General features: G+C 38.5%; 1 protein-coding gene across 5 annotated transcripts in view; it reads right to left on the bottom strand.

Moving 5' to 3' along the window:
• Positions 1-7183: 7183 nt before the first annotated feature.
• NR5A2 (nuclear receptor subfamily 5 group A member 2) overlaps positions 7184-14912 on the bottom strand; it is an 89116-nt gene continuing 81387 nt past the window's right edge. For all 5 annotated transcript variants that reach the window (XM_017832919.1, XM_017832924.1, XM_017832923.1 and 2 more), the window contains one exon: positions 7184-10677. In XM_017832919.1, coding sequence (XP_017688408.1) covers positions 10430-10677 — 248 coding nt within the window. In that variant the 3' untranslated portion in view covers positions 7184-10429. The remainder of the gene's footprint in view (positions 10678-14912) is intronic.

Raw genomic sequence — 14912 nt, 5'->3', positions numbered from 1 at the left:
TAGTAACTTTACAGGAGATACCATCTAACTTTTGGAAATGGTACATTTCAATGCATTTGTCTGGCCCCATTGCAAAGGTGCAATGGATTTGGAGAGTGAATTCTTAAAAGTCACTGAAACTCTCAGAACTTTCATCATAATAGTATGATGTGGGGTCCCACAAGTTTTGTAATGTAATTTATTGATGTCAGTGCTGATTATGCATGCAAATGACCTAAATATTGTTACTGGTTGTGATCTTCCTGAAAAGGTCTTAAGTTACTATGTGCATTAGTAGCAACTGCCATGTATTCCTCTTTGAAAAGGGATGCTAGTCTTGGAAATCAAAATAATTTTTTAATCTATTAGCTTCACAAGAAGTTCCTTATAACTATAACCACTGACCCAATGAGCCAAGTACCTCCATCAAATGTTTCACTTAATGATGTCTTTTATTGCAGTTCAGTGACCCAATTGACTGAGTAGCTGCATGGTGAGCTAAGTGCCTCTGAAACCTCAGCAGTAAAACTTTTTGCACATCAAGTGCTGTGCAAATGTTATCCCATGACTTAACTAGGCATTTTTTTTAGTCTAGTTTAGAAGAAATTACATAGTAGCAAAAAAAAAAAAAATCAAGAGAATTGGTGGGCGTCAACCTACAAGCAATAATCAAAGATCAGTGTGGTTTTACTTTGTTTTTACTTGGTTTTACTTGTGCTTTGTGAAGTTCTTCTGTGATCAGAACTTCAACAGCAAATACAGAATGAGACCCATTCCTAACCATGCAGTCCTCCCTCCTGGCTTTTGCAGAAAAATGTGCCCTTGTGTGGATTAGCTTGTGGAGTTCACATTTTGAAGTGTGTCAGTGAGCGGAAACCAAATAAACCATGTTATGTGAATGGGCTGTGGAAATAAACTTCTGTGTAATAACCTGAATTGGTTCCTCAGAGTCATTCTCAGCTTGTTTGTTTGCTCTAACTGGAATTAATTATTTTTCTTTCACTTCTGTTTTGGCCTTGCATGGCTTCTCATAAAGTTTTGCCTTTAAACTTTTCCACTCTTACTGATCTGTGCAACAGGTGTGCTAACTACCTTTTAGCAGCTCAGCCTGTAAAAGGAGAAAGATTTCCATCAGTGATGTCTTGTTGGTTGTACCCATCGTACACTTGTCACGTAAGCGCAGCTTGTAAAGCAACCTGGGCTGGGGCACAGAGATCCTTTTGTAGTTTCTGAGGTACGCGGTGCCGAGGGGAATGAGGCATGGCAAAGCTCTGAAACTCAAGGGTTTTATTTCAGGGGAAGTTCAGATCCTTTAAGATCAGTTTTGTAATGCAAGCTCAGTTTCTTGGAAAAGGCCCCGCTTAGTTTTACGTTAATAAAAGATGCGTATTTGGCTTCATGTCAGAAACAGGAATTCAGAGAGTTTGAAAAACCTTTGAAGACTGTTACAGCTGTAATTGGTGTGTTTTGTCTTGGGTGGAGAATTTGAAAGGTTTATTTCGAGAATATACACTCTTAAGGGCAGGAACTGTTACTCATCTGTGTTTGGAAAGCAGCACCAACACAATCTGGATAACAATAATACTACAGAAGGTTGATAGAACAATTAAAGAGTGGAAATAATGACCTAAGGGAGGAACACTTAACTTAGCACGCTGAAGACTGCATATTGTGCGTTTGGAGAAATCTGAAGGGGGAGAGAGAGAAAGACTAATACTCTCAGAAGAAACATGTTGAAATCTCTGCTTACATTTCATAGAAATGATATCAAATAACTCGAAGAAAAATCCTTTGAAACGGAAAGAGGGAATCTGTCCTCATTTGTGTTTTCTCCCAGGAGAGCTTGCCTCCTTCTTTGGTTCTGTCTCTTTCCTTCCTAAGTACCTTGGGACAGGGGGAGTCTGTCAATAAAACACCATCTCCAAAGCCCCACGTTATTTGTGAATGTCAGGAGATGCACACAAAAGCTGCCTTGTAAATCCAATCTCCCAAGGCTGCCCTTTCAGAGCAACCTGGATGCTCTCGAGCCAGCTACTCTCCCTCCAGTCCAGGGTGGATACCCCAGAACATGTCACGTCCTGACACTACTCATCAGCTGTTTTTTGGGTTTATTACAGGTTTTAAATGTTATTGTGACGGTCATGTTTCTGGAACAGCACAGGATGTAGGTCAGCCTTGACTGTGTGATACAGGTGGGAAGATGAAGGCAGCACATCCTGGGGATTTTCTGAGATTACAGGGGAGTTTGTGACTGAAGAGAATTAGGGATTCCCAGGCTATCTGCTCTGGATCTCCAGGAAGCATCTCTCAAACAAGCTGAACTACACATCTGAGCCTCAAATACCTCATGACTGACAGATTTATTGAAATAGAACAGAATTTTGTCTCTCTCTCTCTTATCTATCTTTTTGTAAATAAAAAAGGAATTTTTGCTTTTACATATATCTTCTGAGACATGTCAAGTATGTCTGTATACACACTTCTTTCTAAAATAGTTCTTTAAACCACAAACAAATTATAATTTTCTTCCTGGCTACATTAGTTTGTATTGTATTACAGCTTTCATGAGAAGGCATTAAAACAAAGCAGAACAACTACAAAGTAACTACCAGGAAGAAAACAAGGGTTTTCCAGTGTCTTTGGCTTCAATTTTATCACCCTAAAGTGATCATTTCCTTTCTGAAGCTTTTTTTCTTGTTTTGTGTATATTATTTCTGTGTGTAGTTGCTCACATGAAATCAACATCCTAACAGTGCCAAAATGTAAATTTAAAAATTAGATGAGAGGTAAGTTGGGGTGAAGCTAATAGCATCAGTACAGTGATCCTTTAGTAAATCAATTAAAGTCTAAATATCTGAAAATATCTGTTATCAAAATTCTGTTATTTTCTTCGCAACTCCCACAGTCAATAAATGGACAATGATTCTGTGTTATTAATCACTTCCAGGTATATTAACAGGGAAGCACAGTTTTAGAACAGCAGATAATCTCTCTAAATCTCCCTTCTCTCTCCATTTCCAGGCTGGCAGCTGCTGACGCCTATGTGCTGTGCCCTCACACCAGGAGCAGTCAGGCTGTGAAGTGCTCACTTGCAGTAAGTGCCCTGTTACCTCCTTGGAGTTGTTGCTCCATCCTGAACAAAACATTACTGAGACATCACTGATGCTGCTCTGCTGGACCTTCTCAGGACTCTGGCACACCAGGTGAGGTACCAACCAGTTTTTCTGACAGCAAGGAAAGGCGGCTCAAATATGTCACCACACAAAGTACTGTGGGTTTTCTTTTTAGTTTTCTTTTTTCCCCCTGCAGGGTGCCCAAGGGGTAAAGTGGGGTCAAAGTTTGATAACAAAAAAAACAAACAACAAACCACCCAAAAACAACAACAACAAAAAAAGAAACAAAAAAAAAAAAGAAAAGAAAAATTTTGTTCCCTCTGCTCTTTTTGGCAATGGCTGTTTTCTGGTTGTGTTGAACAGTGCTAAGTGAGTTGGTGGCGAAAAAAAGTCTGTCCTAAAATAATTTAATCCGAGCTCTGATGCCACTCCTCTGTTTAGATTCTACTATTAATATTTCTGTGCTGTTGTTGAACTAAAATTCTTGTATGTTTCCTATCTTCTCTCTGAAAACAATGTTTGGTAAGAATTGTTGATTATTGTTTGGGTCCAGGGAGCTGGTCAGTTTACTGATGGTGACCTTGTCTTACTTTTGGCTGGGGTTTCTTCAGCCTGGTGTGACCAGGCCCAGCAGTCATTTTCCTGTTTTGACATTTGTGGTCACTTTTCTGCTTCAGACATGTAGCCAATATTATGTCCTTGACTTTTCCCACTCCCCAACATATAAGAGACTCTCCTGAAAATTCTTACATGTTGGCATGTTGGTAAAGTTGACTTATGAGTTTTGGTTTTGATACAAAGAAAAGGAAAATTAAAATAAACACGAGTAATGTGAATGGGGGTGGAGGGAACCTGAGTGGTACAAAGGAGTGGAAAGGCAGCAGGATGCTCACGTGAAGAACGAGGGCTCTCACTGGGAGTGCATGGGGAACATCAGCTGGGTTTTCAGTAATGCAAGTGAGCAGAGGAGGGATACTGACATAAAGGAACAAAACTCGTGAGATGTGCCCCAGCCCCCCCTTCTCCTGGTCAGCACCTCCCTTAGCTTCAGCGTCTCAGGTTCTCTATGCAAAGGCATGCAGGTTTTGGGGGGAGGTAGCAACTCCAAATCCAGATATGGTGGCAATCATAGGGAAGTGGAAGAGTAGGACTTTGCTGTGAAATATTTCAACTGAATTTGCATAGTGGAAAAACAATTTGACATAGTTTGTGAGGCAGCTGTAGTGTTTGATTTTTAAATAAAAGCATACTCCAGTAATAATCTTTTGTTTTCACAGCATGAGTTGAATGAATTGATTAAACATACTCAATCCATTATTCCATGTCAAGTTTTTATCTGAAATTTATATACATTGTAAAGTAAACTATGTTTATTAAATGAAAATTAAAACCAGTATCACTTACTGTGGCAGGTCCCTACAATACACACATGATAATTTATTCAGGCCTTGTTAATACTTCAAAGCAATGATAATAATCCAGCATTTTTTGTTTAGGGTTTTTTCCTTTAGATTAAAAGTGAATTATTTATGGAACATAAATATCCTTGTGTCTCTTCTGTGTCCATGTGCTTCCTTTTTATTTTACTTTCTTTTGGAGCTGGTCCTCCCCCATTATTACTTTTGCTTTCTACTGTAGTTTTTGGGCTGACCATAATAGACATTTCTTACTGTGGAATTCAAACACGGGCAGTCCTACAGACCTTCTCTTAACATACAGTTGTAGTGTGCTGCTTTGGTACAGGAAGCAGAGCGCTTTGCAGAACTTCACTTCTTTGATACATGTTGGTTGAGATCAAGTTGTAAAGAGCAGGAGAGCTGTAGTGATGTAGTGCAAGGTATAAACACTGAGGTATTGATTCAAAAGGCCTGCCTCACTTTTCTGCTATTCTGCACCAAACTTCTGCTTACACCAGCGGAAGGACACCACTGTGAAACAGGAATCAAGCCATGCAGATGACTGAAGCTTGGTGTCCCCCAGGGAGCAGTGCCTCATAAAATATTTGATATAGGAACAGAAATGCTGGATGTTCGAGCATGTTTTAGGAATTCCCATAGGTGGCACGTGGCGTGTGTGCATGTGTATGTAGGCGTGCCAGCAGCTGCTGAATGGCCATCAGCAGTCTGTGTTGTACAAACAGTAGCTTACTTGGGGTCCTTCCCACGAACACGCTTTATTCCCTCTGCTGCAGAGTCCCTGTTTTCCTATATAATTGCAAGTGACAGCCTGGATTGGTAGTATCCAGCAAATGCTCAGCAGCATCAGTCACAGGGTGATTGATGTGAATGCCGTGCAGGGAGGCTCTTGCTCTGTGAAGGTTTGGGTTTGCAGCAGCATGATGAGTAATCAGGGTTACTGGAAGCAGTCTGACATGCTGATCCCAGTCTGAGAGGCATTTCACCCTTTTGTAGGTGATCCTGAAGCATAGGAGGAGCAAGATATGAATGGACAAAATTGTGACTCCAGAGCTGTTTGTTTTGACTTGTGTTTTATTAGAAACTAATGGTAAAACTTGTAGTCCTTACTGAGGCAGGGCTGTAGGGGGCTGAGCTCCTGTGAATACAGAGAGCATCAGGAGCCTGTGCTCCACCATCTTGCTTTACCTCGTGTCTGAATTATCCACTGGGGTGTGCACAGGACATACATTGCACAAACTGCCGTAAGCTTGATAGTTAATGTGGGACTTAAAGAAATTACAGTGAATAGGAAACAGGGGCCAGGACCTTCCTGGAGCAATAGTGAAAACTCACCTGGTATTGCAAGTCCAAGCTTGCATGCCAGACTTCAAGACTGTTGGTAACATGTAGAGGATTTTGTTATGTAGAGGCACAAAACCAACAGGTTTGCAAAGCATGTTTCATGTAGAGAACCTCTGCCAGGTCCCATTGATGCGGGCCCATTGATTTCTACAGACTCAAGTGCAATTGAATTTGCTTGACTGACAGAAGTATCTGGGTTCATGCCAGCATCACAGAGTAATACAGATCTAGGATCTGATGCCCCAGAAGTTTATCTGCAACCTTCTTAGTTTGCTGTTAGTTTAATGCTCTTTGTCTGTCATTCCAAATTCCCAGCAGATGCGCCTATATAGAATTTCCCTGGAAAAAACGAGCAACTGTATCAGAGAAAACTGAAATATTGTTTGAATATTGCAATGAATCTAGAGTATGGGCTTCAAATTAGGGGTTAATATAAAGTATTAGTCAGTATTCCAGGAAGTTGTCAAGATCACCAAGTATTGTACTGACTTGACCTGTGTTACATTGAACTCACTCTTTCCATGTTTCCAATAAAAACATACAGCAGAACTTGTTCCAGAACCAGTGTCAAGCTCAGTTAAAAATAAATCCCCTCATAGTTTAAACATGCCGTGCATATACTAAATATATTGCCCCAAAATATATCTCTTGTAAGGAAAACTATCTAAAATTTATCAACCCTGAAATCTCCCCTGAGTCTTATGCAAAATCATGGTTTTCCACTATGATTCCTAAAAGTTAAAATAATCCTTCCTCACTTGTAAGCCACCTAATCCTCTGTGTTTTACTCTGTTTTCATTGCAACACTAAGCCCAGATTTGTTTCGTTCAAGAGCAGGATTTGTAAATAACTAATTATAGCCCTGTTTTTTCCCCTTGAAGCATTAACATTTGGCACCTCAGCAGACAGCTCCGTCTAAACTACCAGACAGTTCAGGGGAAACAGCGGACTCGGTCTCAAAACAGTAGGGTACTGCTGACGAGCTCTCTTGGACCACTTCACCTCCTGCTCTCAGAACAGCAATCAGATGATCCAGAGGGCAACTGTAGGAAAATATTTTTCTCTAGTAGCAGTAACATCTGTCTCCTTGGCAGCCTGTGCTGGCAGTTGTGTTGGAAGCTGTGGGTTTGCCCCTGGCCCTGCCATGTATTTACATTGCTGAGAGGTTATCCTGAGCTCTGCTGGATCCCTTACCTGATTTTCTTTTGTTCTGTCATTTTCCCTCTCTGATGCTTTGGCTACTTAACTCTTTATGGGTAGATGTAAAGTGAAAATTACTTGTGCAGTATGAGATCAAAAGCATTAATTTGAAAGTATTAAGTGGTAATTTTCTTTTTTATTAGAAATTCAGCTTTTCTGATCTGTTTTAGCTGTATTTATTTGGCTTCAGCCTAAGCAATTTCACCACTGCTGTCTGAGATTTTGAAGGTGCTGTTTCTCTACACCTGTGTCCTCCACTTGCATCAAATTCTCTTTTGGTGCTCATTTCTCCTGCGTTTTACTCTCCTCTTCTGAGTAACTGATTTTTGACTGGTGCTTCATTTCAGTGGAATAATGTTATTATAAAGACAACTATAAAGTAATCAGCATGGGCATATCAATATTTATTGAAATACTGAAAAAAAAAATTCCATTGGTGATGAGAAACTCCTGGCAAGAACTGACATGACAATATGTATTTCACCGATACAGTAAGAGAACTTCAACTTCAACAAGTAACTCACTGCACATTCTAAGAGTTGCATGGATTTAAATCCAAGGCAGCTGCAGAACATCTGTAATACAAATAGTCAGACTTTACAGATTGTCTGTTTACAAACACAGAACAATTATAATAAACCAGCCAAAGCCAAACCCTTTGAATTTTAGTCTGCTTTTAGTAATAGATCCTGTAATCAATAAGGCAGTCAGAAAATGCCTGGTTACAAAGTAGTTAACAATTAACGCAAGCAGCGTTTTTTGGTGATTTGTTTTGTTTTGTTTGTGTACTTTGGACAATCTGATGGGATTCTTGGAACCAAAGAAATGGGCAAATATATGTTAGTTTATCTGAAATAGTTTCCATTAAACTGAATTGTTCTTTTCTTCTACATTCTTATTTTAATTCTTCTGTCCTGTATATAGATAAGGGTGCTGTGAATAGAGTTAGCAATATTTTTTAAGCTTTTTTCTTAGTATTCAGTGAGATTCACTGTAGCATTTCAACAGGAAAAAAAAAAGAAAAAGAGAAAATACAGAATGCAAACACTTGAAATAATGCTTTGCTTTTCTTTCAAAAAGAATGCCCACACTTATCTCGTACACCTATTTCACAGCCACCATCAATAGCCTCCTGCATTGTACTGTTAATTTAGTTTGTTTGAGGGAGAAGGCTGTTATTTAAATAATGCTTATGGCTGCCCTGTGGGATGACTGAGGGAGCTGGGCTTGGTTTGCTCGTGGTCTGTACTAAAGTACAGACGTGCTTCGATACAAGACAGGCACGGAGGAGTCACAGACACAAGGCTTTGCTGTACTGGTACCCTATGCATGGACAGAATTTTAGAGTTGATTAATACAGGCAATTAAATTAGTGTGCTTTGTATTAATGCAGATGTAATAGCTGATGTCTTTGGTATACAATGTATGAACGTTTAGACAAAAGTGAGAGAAATGCACCTTTTCAAGTTCACATGAAACAGAAAAAGATATAACTCACATAATTTACAACAGATTTAAATAAACTACATTTAGGATTATGAAGATTTACAGACATTTAATCAATTGAATGATTTTAATTTGTAAAGACCCTTCTGTGTCCCTGAACTATGTTCCACTAACTTGAAGACATGCTACAGTAAACACATATATTTGGCTTCTTCATTCTGGCTATATCTTATATAAAGATGAAACCAAAGAAAAATAAATTAGCATCATAATTGTCTACAGTGAAAACTATCATATACAATATAAATAAACTATTCAAAAGCCAGCAATCTTCATGAAAAAAATTAAAGTATTAGGATTTTATACAGTTTCTACAAGTGATTGTGCAGCCAATAATCTCAAAAATTAAAGTCAAAATGAAATACCCCTATTGATTTTAGTGTCTCACGACATACAGTAATTAAGTACTGGTAAAATAATTACCAATTTAAAAGAAATAATAAGGAAATCACTGCTCTGCAATTTTATCACAGTTTTTTCCCCACAGGACCTAAAGAATGTAAACACTATGCTTTGCTAATGTTAGAGATTAATACTTTATTTTGAAATGTATGTTGATCTACACCTGCACAGTTACCTTTAAGGGTAAAGAAATAAGGCAAGACTTATAACTGTGGCACTACATGTTAATACTGATATCTTCATTTGGACAGAGAGAGGTGTTTGTTCTTTTCTAATATTTGTTCTGCAGCAGACTTTGGCCTACATAGACACAGCAGTATCACTCTTCTTTCTTTGCGTAAAATATGTGTATTACCTAACTTGAAAAACAGAAGGTTTCACTAGATATTGTATGTTTGAGTTGAAATTTGGTTTCCTAATTTCTGGCAATTTTAAAGATAATTTCTTAAGAAGCCCCATGGCATCACCAGGTTGTACAATTCATGTCACTTCTTGCATCATGCAATGCATTTTTAAAAATTTTATCTTTAGTTTTTTAACATCAATATTTGGTGTCCTAATTTTTAGTTTCTTGTCAAAACCACTATCGTTTGGGATGGCTAAAATATCTTCATTTCCTTTATTTGGAAACAGCCATGAATATACAGCGGAGCCATATTTTAGCCACTGCCCTGGTTAAGTGTGTAGTTGAATTGGCTAATTTATTTTGGAATATTTCCTTAGCTATTTAATAGCTAGCCAATAACAGTAGCAGAAGAGGGATACTGCCTGATAGAACAACATGAACACGTGACAAAACAAACTTCAGAACATAGTAAGAATGCCAAGCTAACTGGATAACAGACTCTTCATAGCAGTGGTCTGCAGGCCTGAGAGACTGACAGTCAACACCAGCCTCTGAGGATGCGGTGGCGACACTACACAGGCCAGCTCTCTCTTACAGATTGTTGAATGGATGCCACATCATTTACCACAGAAGAAGTAAGTGTTGGGTCCTTGGAAGGATGATAAAAGATGCTCCAGATGCAGTTTTGCATCTTTTATAACCGTTTTAGAAGTCCTGCTATACAGTGAAGGAATTTAGTGCGCTCAAATTCCCCACTATCTTAGCTCGATGATACAGCTCAGTTTTTTCACCTAGGTTTCTTCATATTGGCCATCAGAAGATTTAAATATACAAGGATCATTCTGGCCTTTTTCATATCGACACTGGTGATAGTATCCACTTGGTAAGTTCACATCACTCCAGTATAAAGTCCTATATAGATTCCTTTGGGGATGTGTAGCACATGATTCACAGTTTGCAATACAAATACCCTGATACATCACTTATTTACTATTAGTATTTGATTATTATACCATTTCGCAAAGTCTTAAACCCACGTTTTAATTAGTGTTGCTCGGAGCAGTTCAGAATATGTTTGGGTTTTTTTTTTTTTCCTTGAAAGCAGAAGCTCTAATGGGTATAATTTATGCTCTCTTTGCATGCAGCATTTCAATGAGAAGATTATTACATGGCACATCCCCGTTCAGGTGTTTGTAATAGAGGTATTCTTCAGCCTGCATACTGATGGCCCGGATTTCTGGTAGTCGCAGGAGAAGCTGCCCAAATTTGTCTGTTTGCTGTGGGTAATTACACATCGTGTAGTCCAGCAGAGCAGCATTCACTTGTTCCTGAACACCTTCCACAAGCTGGAAGTTCTCAAGATTTTTGACATCTGAATGATAATAGAAAAAAAAGTAACAGTTCAGTTGCATTTTAATTCCTGTTTACGAAGGCAGTGTTTCACTAAATGGATGTATTTTTTTTTTGCCTCCTGACAAAAGCATACTTTACAAGCTGCTGAATATTCAGTGAATCTTTTGCCAACTTTCCTGGGAAAATGATCACAAAAGAGCTTTAGCGGAGTGTCTTGTTGAAATTCTGCATATACCTCAAATCAATTAGACACCAATGGAGTCTGAGCAAGGTCAGCTCTTTTCATAGCTTACAAAAAGAAAGGTTGAGGATTCCTGAAGTAGAGGACCATAATATATTGCTAGCAAATGAGTCCCAAGAGGAAGCCCTATCTTTAACCTAGTATGTTTCACAATTCATATAATTCTGTATTAATTTTTCTGACCCAAGGTGAAATCTGTGTCCAGGGTATGATGTAGTTAATTCTAATAAAAAGTGACAGCGTTCTTGTTTCTGTTTGACATTTTCTAAATGATTCTGAAAGCCTTTGACTTGTCTAGCCTATGTTAATGAACCATCTGGTACACTCCAGTGACTGCCAAAATAATCTTCCCTACTAAAAACTCTCTAAAATATATATTTCACTGACTAATGATCTTTATAAAATGAAATCATTGTCCTTTGGGTGGAATACCAGATAAGAATGGTGCCCTTTAACCTGAATATGGTTTCTGAAATCCAACACTGATTTTTTTTTTTTTGTATTGGACAGCGGGGCTTTTACATCAGCATGGCAGGTACAGTTTGTTCACTCTGCCTCTGTTTGATTATCTTCTGTTCCTATACAGCAAGTTCAAGCTCTGGAAACGCTGGTCAGAGATAAATGGCAGTACGTTATCTCCTCAGCATTTGCTTCCTTGTGTAAAATCACTCCAGTGGCATTATTTTTGTCTGGAGAATGCTGAAGTTATTCTAAAGCTTGCAAATTAGAGTGCTGTTATAACGCTGAAAGAGTCAACTGATCAAAGTGCACTTGCTGGCAGAACTTGCTTTGGTTGGTGCTTGATCATTTTTACCATCAGTAGAGTACCGTAACAGTTTCTTGTAATGCCAAAGCATGCTGCTACTGGGCATAACTATGCTGCTAATTCACTTTGAGTAAAGACAAATCTGTTCTATGGATGTTCTTGGAGCATAGGAGGTGGGGAGTTTGGCAGAATTTGGTTCATTGTAAATGCCAGCCTTTGATTGTAGGGGAAGTGAGTGTTTTCCTTTGCAAAACAGGAACACACGTTGGTCCCCCAATCTATAAGGAGCCTGGGAGGCTGTGTAAACTGGGTCTCACTGCACCTTTTCCTAGAAGTACTTTAAACAGAGCAAATATTGGTTCCTGCACATAACTGTGTGCTGGAACATGAGGGAAATGGTTGGAGGAGGCAAACATTGTCTTTGGGACAAGAGGATAGGAAAGATGCCAAGGATTGCAGTGGCAGCCTGTGGCAGCACGCACAGCCTCCAGAGCCCAAGTTACAGGCTTTGAGCAGGAGCCCCTCTGGAATGTGCTGGCTGCTGGCTGCGCTTCAGGTTCCCTCTTGCACGAGCGGGGGCGAGTGTTTCCTGCTGTGGTTGTTACTGCCTGCCTCTTTCCTGTCCCAGTTTCACTGTGGAAATAAAGCAAGTGGCTCCCGGATTTGTGCTGCTTGTTTGGGAACTGTAGACACGACATCCACCTAAATTCTGCTAACTGGCTTAAGGAACTCACTAGTAATACTTAAATTATGTTGCCTGTCCAACAAGAATCATCTGAACTTCGCATTATCCCGAGCGAAGAGAACTGGAAACTTCAAAGCTGCTATGCCTGGTCCCTTAGCTATTCAAACTCATTTATCCAAAGTCTTTTTGCCAGTGTCTCTCGAGATCTTTGGATAATCATGTTTTCATGTATTACACTGGACATTTTCTCACTCAAAATATAGATGCTTATTATTTTACATACCTACAGAAATCTCCCAAGGTATTTTGTAGCTAGGGTAACCTGGTTTAAAAATTGGGTGTTCTAAGCATATTTTTATGAAGTTAAGAAAGAAACAGTATCAACTACCACAATTAATTTAAATAGGTTGTTTCAGATGCAAAATGCAATCATGAATGAATTGTTAGAACATAAGAAATTCCCCCAGAAAACAGGGACTATGCTGGAAATTAAACTGTGTTAAACAGCAAGATAAAATGTATGATGATTTCAGAATCAGTATTTTGAACTTTTTTTTCCTCTGTTAAAAATAACTTTAAACATCAGGAAGTTTTAGAAAGTGTTATCTGATTCAACCCCCTTTAAATTCAAGGGACATCTTTCTGTTGCTTTCTGAGTCCTACTGTGTATTAAATTGTCCTGGCTTCTTGGTAAATCAGGTTCATTATTATTTTTATGTTTTTGCATGGATCATATATTTATTGAAAAATCACAAAATAAATTTTTACAGATATTAAGAAGAAACAAAGTCTGAGAACCGCAAAATTTCCATGTTTTTCTACAAAAATGGTGAATTTAATGTATGTTTTTAGAGATGCATTCTGTTTTCAGCTGTATTGATACCATACTCAAAGTCAAGAAGAAACATAATATTTTATATTACATTACTCCCAAACACAGGATCAGTGGCTTTTGGCAGTAGGTGTACCTGTGAGCTGTACAGGTGTTCCTGTACGCCTGTCAGCTACTTGGCCTGGCTGAATTCCATGGAAGTTGCAGAACTACAGGGGAAGGTCTGTGTTGTTTTTCTTTTTTCATCTCAGTGGAAAGTTCTTTAAATACTCATATGTGGCAACATAAGCACTGAAGTCAGATATAAAAACAGGTTGATACTAACATTAAACAAAAAGTAGTTCTAGGGCTCTTCTATACCACATTCAGCCTGAAGAAATACTTTTAATGTCTTTCTTCTAAACAAATTTGTGATGAGGCTCAGTGCTTCTAAACAAGATGTTATTATTTAACCAGTAAAAACATGTAGAGATTTTCCTGACTTTCTATACTGAATCAGATACAGTCTGTGTGACTACAGTTTAGGACTGTGAATTATCACACAATTCATCTGTGTGTAGATCTCTCCAGAACTGCAATTATAATAGTGGGGATGTAGATGCAACCTGATGATTAGTTATGCATTTTGGAGTGAGCCTTCACGAAGTGACAAAGATCTCTGGATATGACTTTTGATAAGTGCTCTCATCTCACGTACGTTACCGATAAATGCTGAAATAAAGCAAATGAGGCAGTCCAGACAGAGAGAGAAGTCAAAGGATATGTGCTGAGAGCACTGTGTGAGCTCCCCTGTCATCTCTCAAGCTCTTCAATGATATTTTGTATATCATCAAAAATAGGTTTGCTGAACACATAGTTGCAATAACAGTTATGTCATTCTTTCTGAGGGAGAATCACAAACTCTTGCTATACTGAAGATGAGTAATAACAAAGGAAAATGTGAATATTAAGTTATTTCCAGTAACTTCAAGTTATGCAGGTAGAAAAAGAAATGGTACAGTTTTCATTTCTGATGCTTAGTGCTAGCTAATAGTGATATAAATGAGATTAATAACTTTGGTTTTTAAGTAGATGGTTTTCCTGCGGTTTGGGTTTGGTTTTGTTGTCAGTGTTTATTATGTAATGCTGGCTAGACAGGCATGATTTAGTTTTTCAAGTATTTCCTTTGACTGCTAATGAGTTAACTTGGTGAGACATCAAGCAATGCGGGTGGAACTTGGCTGAAGGCAGTGGTGTACAATGAGCACAAAATCTGCTACTGATGTGTACAGCACAACAGTCTTCTATGTTTTCATATAATTCTTCATTCCTGTCTGCTTTTTAAAATTGGAATGCCTCTTATCAATCTTTACATCGATTAGTAGCAATTTAAAGTACATATGTTTAAGCTTAATGCAAGAAATAATTTTCTGAGGTTCAGACGCTTGTAAATTAAATGAGTAGGAGTAGGTCCCCCCCTCCCACCCACACACCCTTTAAATCCTAGCAGCTAGAAAAAGTGTTTTGTGTTGCTACAGTAAGTATCAGTCTCTTAGCTCTTCTACTTTATTCACTCAGGGACTAATTACCAACTTTTTACATGAAACAGCCTTACTGTGAGCTCACAGTGGGGCGCGCATCTTTTTCTATCCTTATTGAAAAGTAAACCCTTAGGTCTTCTGGAATATATTATATGTTTTACAAGAAATAGCAATTGCTTTTCTGTCAAACAAAGAATTTTTGTTCTCTAT

This window comes from Lepidothrix coronata, unplaced genomic scaffold, assembly GCF_001604755.1.
Source record: "Lepidothrix coronata isolate B3197 unplaced genomic scaffold, Lepidothrix_coronata-1.0 Scaffold209, whole genome shotgun sequence".
Classification (NCBI taxonomy): Eukaryota; Metazoa; Chordata; class Aves; order Passeriformes; family Pipridae; genus Lepidothrix; species Lepidothrix coronata.
The sequence above is the reverse complement of the archived record's forward strand: the minus strand, read 5'-3'. Positions and strand labels throughout refer to the sequence as shown.